The 14,321-nt window shown below is 38.5% G+C and overlaps 1 protein-coding gene across 1 annotated transcript; it reads left to right on the top strand.

Moving 5' to 3' along the window:
- The first annotated feature begins 11,355 nt into the window (after positions 1-11,355).
- Positions 11,356-14,124, top strand: LOC135593809 (dnaJ protein homolog). Its single transcript, XM_065084098.1, has 6 exons — positions 11,356-11,712; positions 12,351-12,513; positions 12,646-12,790; positions 12,869-13,145; positions 13,286-13,484; positions 13,598-14,124. The coding sequence occupies exons 1-6, from the start codon at positions 11,563-11,565 to the stop codon at positions 13,915-13,917; spliced, it is 1,254 nt and encodes a 417-aa protein (XP_064940170.1). The 5' UTR covers positions 11,356-11,562; the 3' UTR covers positions 13,918-14,124.
- The last annotated feature ends 197 nt before the right edge of the window (positions 14,125-14,321 follow it).

Here is a 14,321-nt window from a genome sequence, read left to right as displayed (position 1 = left end):
TGTGCTTGCATACGCTATCCAGAGAGACGAGTCAACGGAGAAATGTGAGTTTCAAAGAGGGCTAATTATAGTTATTTTATTTTTTATTTTTTATATTTTAAAAATTTATATTGACATTATGTGAGTGAAATATATATTAATACTTATTCTAACGGTACCGATCTTATCAATAAAATTATTAAAAAAATAAAATAAAAAAAATATTTTGATTGATGATGACGAAAAATATTGATTGTGACAAACAATGACGTAGTAAAAAGTCGTTGATGACTATTGTGAATGAAGAGAAAAATAACGAAAGATGAGGATCATTCTGCATATACGTCGATCTCGACGTAATTGTCAAATGGTCCTTTCACTAGTTTACATCTGCGTCAATGCTGACACAATTATCGAGCGATGTTGTATTGCAATTATGTCAACGCTGATCATTACTCAATTGAAATATTAAAATTATTTTTTATTTTTTTATTTTCGTTAGTAAAACCAAATACGTTAAGGTAAATGGACCTAGATGTTTCACTTTCGTTATTATAGAAATATCAATATTTTTTTAAAATATAAATATCAAAATATTAAAATGTAGCTAATTACGTAATGTAATATATAATTAGCCCTTAAAAAAATGAAGATAAGGTCTTATGGTCTAACTCATCTTCATGTCAGAAGAACAAAAACATCAAAAAAAAAAAAAAGAGAGAGAGAGGGTGTGATATATACTAATCTGATTACTCATGTCCTATGATCACTTCTAGAGAGAAGATAATGTATTACAGCATTCTTTTATCAGGCTTCTCGGACGAGTTAAATTAATATATATGAGTTCAATTCATTCTTAAACCGTAAAGTTACAGCATTTTGACGAGGAACGAGTTCAAACTCTGACCACAAAGGCATCTCTTGGGTTCCGAGAGTTCGAAAAGAAGAAAGCAGATCGATAACGAGAGATGATGCCTTCATTCATCTATGTGTGTAAAGATTATCTATAATTCTTGATCGGTGGTAAATGATGGGTTTCGTATCTTCATGCACTATCTTTTTTTAATCATATTATAAAAGAAAATCCTGATGGACAAGGATTCAACTCCATCTCGTTGAATTGCCAAGGGGAATGTTGTTGTTGATAGTGAACTCTTTCGACAGTTCTCTGAATGAGCTAATCATGAGGAAGTAAGAGTGTTGCTCTCTTGCACTTCTTTTCAAGGTTTGTTGGGAAGGATGTTATGGCTTACTAATTCATTTGCATGACAAATGTTATAATGTGTTCAATCAAATCAATGTTATCATCGAACATTTTCAAATTAAAGAGTCAAAAATCCTTGCGTATGAGTGATTATTGGGTTTATTGAATGACGGGGGACCATGTGTAAGCATGGATCTTCTTCATCTATCTTTGATATAACAATCTATTTTATATGGTTGCTCTCAAATTGTTAGATATAGATCCGCCCTAGAGGTGATTGAGAGTATAGTTCATCCTATTGAACATATCACTCGATATAGGTGATACGTATTGATCCAATAAAAAATCGATATAAGTAATACAATTCTTATACATATCGATCTATTGATACACCCTATTGTATCATATGTTGATACATCGATATGTATCGTATCGATGATTAGTTGATACATTGATATAAATTGATAAGATGAATCATGATCGAGAGACCACTCAACTTGACTATCCTCTGGTAGAACAATTCTCGAGTTTGTTATCATGTTAAACACAAGCTCTAAATAAGAGATGAATGAAGTAACAAAGCAAGGGATTTTGTTGCTTTCAGACCCATAAGAGTTTGCTTATACGAAATTGTTTGCTGAAGATGAGTTTACTATTGGTGTGGTCAGCCCAGCATAGACTATAGGTTATGCCAATAAAGACTTCCGGCTCGGTGATCGTATGGTATATTAGCTTGATTATATAAAATTGATAAGATCGTCTAAAGTTGTTAGAATAGTGATAGTGTATGCATAGTTAGTAAATCGTTATTTAAGACGTGATTGTCACATAGTATCCAAGATGAAATTAAAAGACAAAGGCTACCCTCCACCCATTTGCTCGTGTGAGCAAGAGTTCAAGGCAAACAGTTATGGACTATCTCCTCTTATCATCATCATGGATAAGAGATCATGGGAAGATTATTAGAGGCGATTAGAAGTTATTTTTTTATAAAATATTCTATCTCCTTACAACCATATATAAAAACTTATATTTAAGACAATAAAAGAGAGAGAAAGGATCACCTTTTTGACTACTCGCATCCATATTTATATATCTCGAGTTACTAACTTGAGCGTCAAAGAGATCGAGTTGGAAAACCTCTCATAATATTGATTTTCATGTAGGTGGCACCTCGAGAATTCGACGTTATCCACCTCCGATGCACCTTGGACAACCCTATGCATATGGGTTCGGATCATGTTGAGCTTACTAGTACATCAACGATTTTTTTTTTGGTAATATTTTAGCGTTAGAAGGAGGGCCTGATGTCGTAGGAATACCCACCCACCAACCCTATCAATAAACACTCAAGTGAGGAGGCTCTGCCCCCGACTTATAGTACTTTTACTCAAGGGCGTAGCAGCCACCCTTTCCATACATTGATACATTCACCTCGATACAAATGTCGATGCTATATTAATGTATATTCAATGAATAGGGCCTCTCACCCCAGGGATGACCTCGAGCCACCTGTTTATCTCCATTGAGGTATAATTAAATCTCACTCAGCAGGTATAAATGCTAACAGGCATGATACAGGCTATCACTTTGCTTTTGCCCCAATTAGCCCAATAAGCAATGCCACTAGCTCAACCGCAGTCACCAGTTCAACCGTCGTCGGCACCAGCATCCGTCGAGGTTCCTCACCCAACATGGTGTTGACATTCCAAGAGCCCCCGAGACCCATCGAATCATTAGCTAAGGGGGCACTTTGGTTCCCAACCGTGGAATTTAGCTAACTATATTACCACTCTACCCTGCTTGAATCTGAGACTCAATCGATGGATTCGATAGATGGACTGACTTTTGGAAGAGATACGATAAGAGTTTCAATAATAAAAAGAAAATTCATGAGGAACCGATTTTAGCGGACTTCTGCCTCCTATCGTTGGAGGAATTCGGTGGCAGTGCTAACCTAATAGGGCACATTGTAGCTTTTCATATCCAAATATCCTTATATGACATCTTGGGCACCTTGATGTGCCGCACTTTCCCAACCATATTATGAGGCTCAACATGAGAATCATGTACTTGCCTAAAGCTGCTTTCTATTAGTTCTTTTGCCTAGCTCGTGGGGGAGTTCCAACTTCATTTCCTCAAGAATGTGCACCCGAGGCCATACGTGATAATGCTTCTCGAACTCAAGCAAGGGGAGGAGAATACACTTGTAAACCTTGTTGTTTGGTTCATGAATAAAATATGAGATATAGTAGATGCTCATCCATTGCTCATAATATAGACCTTCATAGTAGGGCTCAAGCCCTTTCGCCTCTTATGATCGTTAATAGAAAGATCACCAGCGATTGGTATAGAGGCACTTTAGAGGGTCATTCAATACGTAACACTGATGCAATGGTCTCAGGTAAATATGAGAAGTCACGTAAGAGATCAAAGTAAAAGCGGCCACAATCCACCCCGACCTCAAGGTCACTACAACGAAGGAGAAATAAACAACTCAAGTAAACTCACCCAAGGTCCGAGCTGACCCCTCTGAATATGATTAGAACTAAATTTTTTCTACGGATAAAAGAGAATGGGCTTTTAAAAGACTCACCCGATGAAGACTCCATCGGCGAAAATAGACATATCTAAATACTATCGATTACATTAGGATTCTGGCCATAACATGGAGGATTGTCACAACATGAAAGAGTATATTGAAGAACTCATACATCAGGGACATATCGGGCCGTTCATTCAAAAGCACCGAGAACTCTCACCCTGACCTCAGGAGCTAGTGGAGAGATAGATTAACGTCATTATTCGTGGATCTGTCTTGGGAGGAGACAACTCCTTGGGTCATAAAGCTTATGCCTGAGCTACAATTGAAAAGTGATTGAGGATGGAGAGCGATCTGGAGATAACCTTTAAGAAGGAAAAGACCGAGTACCTTAACCCAAACTATAATAATGCCTTGATAGTTTTTATAAGAATAATCAACGCTTGGGTGAATAGGGCCATGATTGACATAGGTAGCTCTGCCAATATTCTCTACTTTGATGCTTTTCAAAATCTCAAGCTCTTAACTAACAAACTTATCCTTATGATTTCTTCATTGACAAGGTGCATTAGTGACTTTATCTCGCCTCTCGAGACCGTTAACCTGTATGTCACATTCGGAGACGAGCCTTGCTCCAAAATGATACTAACTAAATTTATAGTGGTGGATATCCCCTCAATATATAATGCAATTATAGGTCAACCCACATTAAATAGATTGAGGGTGGTGGTGACAACTTACTACATAGTGATAAAGTTTTTGATGAGAACATATGTTAGAGAGCTGAGAAGCAACCTAATGGAGTTGTGCTGGTGCTACCTAACAACGATCTCCCTACTAAAGAAGGTCAGAACTGAGGCACCACATTTGGACCCTTAAAACTTTGCCAAGTCCATCACATATCCTCAATCAGTAGAGTCGCTCATTAAAGCACTCCTATACAAGGCTCGACCCATTTAAGTTGTCAAGGTCGGAGTGATAGTTCCCAAAGAGAGATAGGGCAACTCATCAACTTTCTTCTAGAGAATGTTGAGGTATTTGCATGGTCATCGAGAGATACGTTAGGAATTAACCCCAACGTAGCTCAATATCACTTGAATATTTTTCTTAAGGCACGACCAATGAAGCAAAAGCCTCACAAGTTTGTTCCTAACTGTCAGTAGATAATTAGTGATGAGGTAGGCAAGTTGTTAGGAGTAGAGTTTATTGTCGAGGTGTAGTATCTCCAATGGCTTGTTAATATTGTACTTGTTAAATAGTCTAATGAAAATTAAAGGACATATGTTAATTATACCAATCTTAACAAGGCATACCAAATGACAACTACCAACTTTCTCAGATTGATCAATTGGTTGAGACTATTATGGGTTATGAGCTCCTCACCTTCATGGATGCATTCTTAGGATATAACTAAATTAGAGTGGCATCAGAGGATTAGGAACACACTTTCTTTATCACCGATCGAGGCATATATTGCTATGAAGTCATACCCTTCAAGTTAAAAAATAGAGGAGTGACATACCAAAGGATGGTGAATAATATCTTTAACCATTAGATTGAGAGAAATATTGAACCGTATGTAGATGACATGATAGTGATGAGTAAGATGGTTGACTCGCATTTGACGGATTTGGCAAAGATATTTCAAGTTCTAAAAAATTTCAACATATGCCTCAATCCAACTAAGTGCACTTTCAGAGTCAACTTAGAAAGTTATTCGAATCATTATGCATCTTAGAGAAATAGATGCAAACCCTAAGAAAGTTTAAGTCATATTAGAGATGCACCCACCTTGGTTGATAAGGGATATCCAATAGTTAATAAGTCAGATAGCAACACTCAATTGATTCTTATCATAATCTAGTGATAAAGTGTCTATCTTTCTTTCAGGTATTAAAGAACTCAAGGGTTTCCTATAGACCGAGGAGTGTTAAGAGGCTTTCAAAAGGTTAAAGGACCATCTCACTCAATTGTCGCAACTCACTTCCTCTACATCAAGTGAAACTCTAAGCCTCTACCTCACTACCACTGACCTAGCTGTTAGCTCGATGTTGGTACAAGATGACTTGAGAGTCCAGAAACCTATCTATTATATTAGTCATATTCTGAACGGACTTGAGGAATGATACCTCATATCAAGATGCTTGTATTTGTGCTAGTCTTGGTGGTAAGGAAGCTCTACCACTATTTTCAAGCATATGTTGTGCAGGTGATCACTGACCAATCACTCAAACAAGTTCTCTTTAGGTTCAATGTCTTAGGTTGGCTGTTGAGGTGGTTAGTAGAGCTAGGTGAGTTTTATAGGAAAATCTTAGGACGACATTACATGCGTAGCGGAAGAACAAAAAGAAAAATATAATATTTCTACAGAAATGTTTCATCGTCGTATGAAGATTAGTGCGCAAAAGTCATAAAATCAAAAATTATCTGTATAAAAAAGATGTGTTACCTAGGGAGATTGTATATCCTTGAAATCCTATGGATCTATGAGAGAGGATGAAAGAGGTCAAGTACTCTCATCTCCAGCGGTGATCCACACAGTAAAGGCTACAAAAATGCTCTTCAAATCACTGTCTAAATCTCCACACGCCCCAAATAGAGGCTGTTGGCTGAAGAGGAGAAGGAAAGAGGAGAATAGAAGGTGGCAGCTAAAAAGGCTTAGCATATGACCCTTTGATTATCTCTTATTTATAAAGGTCCCTTGTAAACTTAACCATAATGGATCCTATTATATTGGTTACTGGATCTCCATCTAACTATCAAGTATATTATATTAGTGGATCTCTATCTAATAATCTCTTATTGGCTCTTATTGGATCTTATCTATAAGATCTAATAATTCAGGGGCTTATTGGATATTTGAATATTTACTCATCATAACACCTATCATATGTGTGTGACCTCTAAGCCTAATATCAAACTAGTCATGAGTCATACTTTTCAGAACTCCTTATGACTCAGTGAATTATTATCTCCATAATAATTCACTCGACTCATCGATTGCGGGCGTACTATGCCACTATGTCGTAGTCCCCAAAAAATACAGGGTAATCCAATCCATTGGTCCTATTTGTCCTCAATTACCGTGTATCTATAGTTTCTGATCTATCTAATATCTTAAAAAGCATATACCATACAATATGTTGGCAGACTCATATAGTTTCTACTTGAGTCTCGCTCTAAGTGGATTCTCTCGAAGAATACTTTCTCTCTTAATCTGAATGACCCTAGTTAGAGATTTGCTTGAGCAAGAACACATAAAGTATTTCTTTTATGACATCAAAAGTATATGATTTATTATCGACACTCAATAGCCCTCGTAAGGTTGGCTGCCACTCTCGATAACCAATTGTGCTATATTTGAAACTTTCATGTCTATAAGTTTAGTATCAAAAAGTGAAATACTCGTATATGACATCCTTGGTATCTCAAGTCTAAGGACCATATACACCATTGGGATGATGGAATCGCTGTCTGACAATGAGGTATCATCAACCATCTAGCATTCCATGAGTGGATCAATTAGTGAACTCATTCTCCAATGAGCACTTGCGCGGTATCTCTAGTATCTCCGCACGAACAGTTATTAGACCAACAACCTCCATCATATAGAAGGGTATATAGTACACCAGTCTATCCAGTCATCTCAATGTCCTTCTCAGGTGACCTATGATCGGAATTATTTAGGATATATGTTTAAAGGCGAATCAGCCTCGTTATCGTGATCTTATTATTTTCTAGTTTTCATTGCACAGATCTATGGACATCATAATACATGCAATAGACAATATAAAGTGAAAAAAATATCAAATAAATAATAAGTAAAAAAAGTGTGTGTTATGTCACACTTATTATCACTTTTGTGATTATCTTGCAGGGCACCTATGACTAATAAGTTTAATATCCAACATGTTACAAGAACTACCATAAAGGCTTAAGTACTAACAAACTTTATCTTAGAACTAATTTCTCATTCGTTTGAGGTTGACAAGCACACCCCACCCACATGGATACTATTCATGGATGGTTCCACTACCTTAGATATATGTGGTGTCAGACTTGTCTTAAAAGGCTCGAACAAAAATGTGTATGAGCAAGCTCTCTAATTCAGGTTTAAAATATTCAATAATGAAACCTTAGTATAAGGCACTTCTCTTGAGGCTTTGGCTCGCTTGAGAGCTTCAAGTTTAGGACCCGATGGTGTTCATCGACTCACAATTAGTTGTGAACCAAGTGAGGGGGTACTACAAGGCCCAAGATGTAACTATGGCAAAGTACATCATCGAGGTGCAGAAATTAACCTACAACTTCTCTCGATTTAAATGTGTTTACATGTCCCTAGTGAAGAGAATGCTTAGGCTGATAAACTTGCTAGAATAGCATCGACTCGGGCCTCGAAGGATGGCGGACTATTAGTCGAGATATTGCCACACAAACCATTGAGAATCACAACATGATTACATTCGAGGAAGAGCCAAGTTGGATGGATGAGATATTATGTTACAAAAAAGATAGAACTCTTTCGACGGACCCTACATTAGCTTGAAGAGTCGAGCATTATCAAGCATGATATTGCATAATTAACGATTAACTATATTGTGGGTTTTTTAGTCAATCATTTCTCATATTCCTAACACCCCAAAAGACCGAGAAGGTGCTTATTGAGGTACATGTGGGTATCTACGATGAGCACATCGATGGATGAACCCTCACATTCAAAATACTTCGGCAAGGGTTCTACTTATTGATGTTGTGTAAGGATACAATGAAAATAGCATATGCCTAAATATGCAATAGGTTCTAGAGGTTTACATGGATACAACATTAATCAGTAGTCCTTTTGAGTTTGATTGATTACAGATAGCCCTTCGCCTAGTGGGGTATGGATATCCTTAAACTATTTTCACTAGCTTTAGGTTAACAAAGGTTTCTCATCATTGGAGTTGACTATTTTACAAAGTGGGTCGAGGCTGAGCTATTGGTATCGATCACCGAGAAATAGGTTGAGGGACTCATATGGAATAATATCATCACCCGCTTCAAAATTCTGAGAGTCATCATCAGCGACAATGAAACTTAATTTAACAATATGAAATTCAAGAAATTCTATCAAGTATATGGAGTTTACTAAGGTTCAACTCAGTGGCACATCCTCAGACCAATTGTCTCGACGAGGTCATCAACCGAGACATTCTTGAAGGATTAAAGAAATAGGTTATTGGAGCAAAATGTACTTGGGTGGATAAGCTACCGAGTATCTTATGGGCATCCTGGACGGCACCTAAGACTGGTTAGGAGGTTCATCATTTAGCTTAGTTTTCAACACTAAGGCATATCATGGCACCCGAGATAGTCTTTTCAACACCTTGGGTTATGAATTTTAATGAGGAACTATTCAAAAAAGGACTTTGAGCCGGACTCAACCTAATCAGCAAGGTTAGATCAGAAACATATATAGGGGCATTGAGATATAAAAAAGTGGTAGCCAAATTATCTAACTGACGTGATCGGCCTCAGGGAGTTAAACTAGGAAACTTGGTACTTTTGAAAGTTAAAGTTAGCAACCCAACTAGATCCCAGAATAAATTAATGCCAAATTGGGAAGGGTCATGTTAAGTCATCATGGTCGCCTGAAATGAAACCTATCACCTCGAGACAACAAAAAGAGTAGTGTTATTGAGAATATGATATATTATGAATTTAAAAAAGTTTTACCCTTGAGACGTCCTTTGGGATATGGTCGGGGTGACTATGCCCTAAGTGTCGAGCATTGATCTACCATATCTTTGGCATCAATTGTAAAAAAATATATATTTTTTTCAAGATGTGGGTATTACAAGTTGAGGAAAAAAAAATTTATTACCTTAAATGAACTACATTAACTCAGTCAAATGTCTACATTAGGCCTCCACCTACCTAATTAGAAGATTAGTCAAATGAACAAATTTGACGATGCAATAAGCAAAAGACACAATAACTAAATCGGATAGATAGACTTGATGACTAAATAGAGACTAATGCATTACGAGATAACAAGCTAGGTATTAGGGGGAGGTGGCAAGTCAAGACTATCATTAAAAGGTACTTCGGGTGCTATCAGAACATTTTGATCGTCGGGGTAATCAATGATCGCATCTTCCTCAATCTCTACCTTGGGATACTTTGCCTTGAGTGGATCTTCATCAATCTCCTTTGCCCTTGGGTTGTCCAAGGATAGAGCATCAACCTCCCTGACCATTTGGCAATCGTAAGATCGAGAGGAGTTTGTGCGAGAAAGAAAAGATATCCCAACCAGTAGAGATAAAAGAATAAAATATTAGAAGGCTGAGGTATTGCAGAGTTGACACGTGGTAGGATGTGACACTCAAGAATTGACTCGCCTTGTAAAAGAGAACATAGGTTAAGTAGAGAAGGCTCCTAAGGAGGGCCTTGAAGGCTTAATTGGAAGAATGAGCATCACCCTTATGGTTAAGGGGGGATTTATAGGGAGGGGATCAATCTCTCTTCTCTCACATTAAAGATAAGTGTCCCTTTGGGTTAAACCTGAAGGGTTATTAATTAATGAAGGGGTACTTCAAAGAGTGCAAAAATGATCGATAAGTGAAGTCCATCTCGGAGAGTACAAAAGTGATCGATGTGCAAAAAATACGACTCACGTCAAAAGAAACCTACTACAACAAAAGACACGAGACAAAATATGCTTGAGACACATGAATTAAAAAAATATAAAAAATTTGACCAGCATAAAAAAAACTTATCGTGACGGGAGATATAAAACCTATAAAATTGGATAGTAACAAGTACAACAAAGATCCCTTCAAACTAGTATAGTCAAGAAAAAAAAAGGAATAAAAAGACATGTCTATTTAGGGTCTTTTTATAGTTACTTGTATTTAATGGATGATTATTTTATAATTGATAATTTTATTAAATTGTCAAGTGTTAATTAACTATCATCAATTTTATACAAAGACAATTTTCTTCTTTTAGACACTAGAAAATACTTCTCAAATGTCACCTACATACTAAAAGAACACCCCATTTATAATTTTCGGTGGTGTTCCTTCATTTTGTTGTGATTTTGTGACTCAAAGTTGATAGAAGTTAGTCAGCTTTTACTTGCTCATACACACAAAAGACAAACAATATACCGAGGTTGCGTTCTATGCGTTTAAACGTGCACGAGAGTAGAGAAGAAGGCTTACAACATGCAGTAAGTGATTTCATATTACCGGTCTATGATCAATATGACATTAAATAATCATATATACAAATATTTATATATATCATAAATATATTATCGGGTTTGTGCAATCACAACTCAATCCCCTTCATCGGTATTAATATGTTATTGTCAGGTTGGATTCACCTAATCCACCCAAGTCAGTAACATCCGGATGCGGATCCAAATACTGAACCATATGTTTCGGGTCGGATCTGATGAAAGAACATGAATCCCACGTAGTCCACGTGTTCGCCAGGTGCGCATGCCATTAGGTAGGTTCCTAGGTCAAGTTTGACGGCTTCCCACATTCATCAGGTCCGTCGACTCCGATCTAACGGTCCACGTTCGCTGGCAGACTCGTTTTCTCGACCTCCCCTTCTCTATAAACTTCGGCCTTTTCCGCCCAATTTTGTTATTCCGAGACACCTACGCTTGACCGCTAGTCCGCCGAGTCCCCGGATCGCGTTCCCTGCGCACGCTAATTAGGGTTTCATCCTCTCCGGTTCATCGATCGAGGCGGCGATCGGGAGGCCTCTGGGGTTTGAATCGCTGGGTTGGGTGGTTTTTCTTGTCGGATTTGGTGATCGATCGGGTTAGGGTTAGGCCGCGGAGATGTTCGGGAGGGCGCCGAAGAAGAGCGACAACACGCGGTACTACGAGATCCTGGGGGTGCCCAAGAGCGCGTCGCAGGATGATCTGAAGAAGGCCTACCGGAAGGCTGCCATCAAGAATCACCCCGACAAGGGCGGGGACCCCGAGAAGGTATAGATAGATCCCTGTTTCTCATATGCTCGATTTGTTTTATCTTGTTCTCTTAAGATCCGATCCCTGTTTGTTCGTAAATTAGATCTGCTTCTGAAAAGATCGTTTTTTCCCACACTTATGGGAGGAGTGTCTCTTAAATTCGATTGATCTGTTACTGTCTTTGATTTATTTGCTAGATACTAATACTAGAGATCTTGGTGGCTAATCTGACGTGTAGATCTTTTTGGATTTAACTTTAAATGCTGCTATGTTCTGAATTAGATTATTGTATTGCTTTTTTACAGCATATATTTAGCAGCTAAAATCTTGCAGTGGGATGGTAATACTTATTGATCCCAGAAACAAGCAAACAATTAATGGTTTAGGAAATATGCAAAGGTTGTTTATTTATTATTATATGCATGAAGGTCAGAGCATAGCTTACTGCGATGAGCTGCCTATTGGCATCATGAGGTGGCATTAAATGTTCTATTTCTCGTGGGGATCAACATGCTGTAGCGAAAGTTCTCGCCTATCTTCCTGCGGTTTTTATTGCATGCTTGCTGTTGTTGCTTATGTGTGTTGTTATATGTGGTTAGTCCACCTCGCATTGTTCCTTTCAAGAATGAGATTACAATTCAGTTTCTTGCTTTCAGTTCAAGGAGTTAGCTCAGGCTTATGAAGTTCTGAGTGATCCTGAGAAGCGTGAGATCTATGATCAATATGGTGAAGATGCCCTCAAGGAGGGAATGGGTGGTGGAGGTGGCCATGACCCATTTGATATATTCTCATCTTTCTTTGGTGGGGGCCCCTTTGGAGGTAAGCAGTCAGCTGCTCGTTCATTGATGTAATTGTCTATGATGTACTGTTGTCTTCTGATATCAAAAAATTGTGGTTTGCTTATGTTTGAGATGCTCTATGAACTTTTTGCTGTCATGTTTTTTGTAACAGGAGGAGGAGGAAGCAGCAGGGGTCGAAGGCAGAGGAGAGGGGAGGATGTGATCCATCCTCTGAAGGTGTCTTTGGAAGACCTTTACAATGGAACTTCCAAGAAACTTTCACTGTCACGAAATGTCATCTGCCAGAAGTGCAAAGGGTGAGTTACCTTTCATACCCAGAACATGAGTTTCCAAGATTCGGATAATTGTTCTCATTTTTTGTTACACTTATGCAGCAAGGGTTCAAAATCCGGTGCTTCAATGAAGTGCTCTGGTTGTCAGGGTTCTGGTATGAGGGTCACTATTCGTCAGATTGGGCCTGGCATGATTCAGCAGATGCAGCAACCATGCAATGAGTGCAGGGGTACCGGGGAGACTATCAATGAGAAGGATCGCTGCCCGCAATGCAAAGGTGAGAAAGTTGTCCCAGAGAAGAAAGTGCTGGAGGTTGTAGTTGAGAAGGGAATGCAAAATGGTCAAAAGATTACCTTCCCTGGCGAGGCTGATGAAGCAGTATGTTCTTTTATCTCTTTGCTTTCGTTAGAACATTTTTCTCCTGTTGTGTAGAATTATTTAATACATGTTATAGCTGGAGCTTTATTTGTTTAAGCAAATCTTTGTCTCTTATGGTTTAAACGGGTGAATGCTTGCAGCCGGATACTGTCACAGGAGACATTGTGTTTGTTCTCCAGCTGAAAGATCATTCCAAGTTCAAGAGAAAGGGTGACGATCTCTTCTTTGAGCACACATTGTCCCTCTCTGAGGCTCTCTGTGGCTTCCAGTATGTTTTGACCCACCTGGATAATAGACAGCTACTTATTAAATCAAACCCTGGTGAAGTTGTTAAACCCGGTAAGGCTCATCGGGGCAGGCAGTCTTATTTGAAATCACTACTCTTCACCCTTTGTCTAGTGAAACATCATATTGATCTTGGATTATAAATGAGCTTCTTTCTGCTGACACAGATCAATTTAAGGCAATCAACGATGAGGGCATGCCAATGTACCAGAGGCCCTTCATGAGGGGGAAGCTCTACATCCACTTTACCGTGGATTTCCCCGAGTCACTGACACTAGATCAGTGTAAGGCTCTTGAAACTGTACTCCCACCAAGGCTTGCAACTCAGATGACAGACATGGAGCTGGATGAATGCGAGGAAACCACATTACATGATGTTAACATTGAAGAGGAGATGCGGAGGAAGCAGGCTCAAGCTCAGGAGGCTTATGAGGAGGACGACGATGTTCATGGCGGTGCCCAAAGAGTGCAGTGCGCACAGCAGTAAGGTGCCCTGAATCAACCTGAACTGGTAGGTCTGCAAGCTTATTCTTTGGAAACAGCAAAAATTGGGTCATAGACATCTTTTATTCATGTTACTTTACAGCAAATTGTCGAGCTAAGTTGCTCCCGGACTTGGATTATTGATATGTCTTAAATTTTTTTTCTCTTCTCTCTCCATTGCAAGCAAAATGATCAACTATGCTATTTTCTACTTGGATTGCACTATGAACAGCAATAGTCATGCCATTAGTTTGTTGATTGTTGTTAAGTTCTCGGTCCCAATGAATGGAGAACCTGCTGCAACGTGAACATCTTCCCATGTCACAATCTAGAGTGCGAGGGTAGAAACAGTCATTATAATAAACAAGTCGACATTTCCAGAACATGGAAGGCAAAAATGAAGGGAAG

The sequence above is a fragment of the Musa acuminata genome, chromosome BXJ1-9 (genome assembly GCF_036884655.1).
Source record: "Musa acuminata AAA Group cultivar baxijiao chromosome BXJ1-9, Cavendish_Baxijiao_AAA, whole genome shotgun sequence".
NCBI classification, from domain to species: domain Eukaryota; kingdom Viridiplantae; phylum Streptophyta; class Magnoliopsida; order Zingiberales; family Musaceae; genus Musa; species Musa acuminata.
The sequence above is the reverse complement of the archived record's forward strand: the minus strand, read 5'-3'. Positions and strand labels throughout refer to the sequence as shown.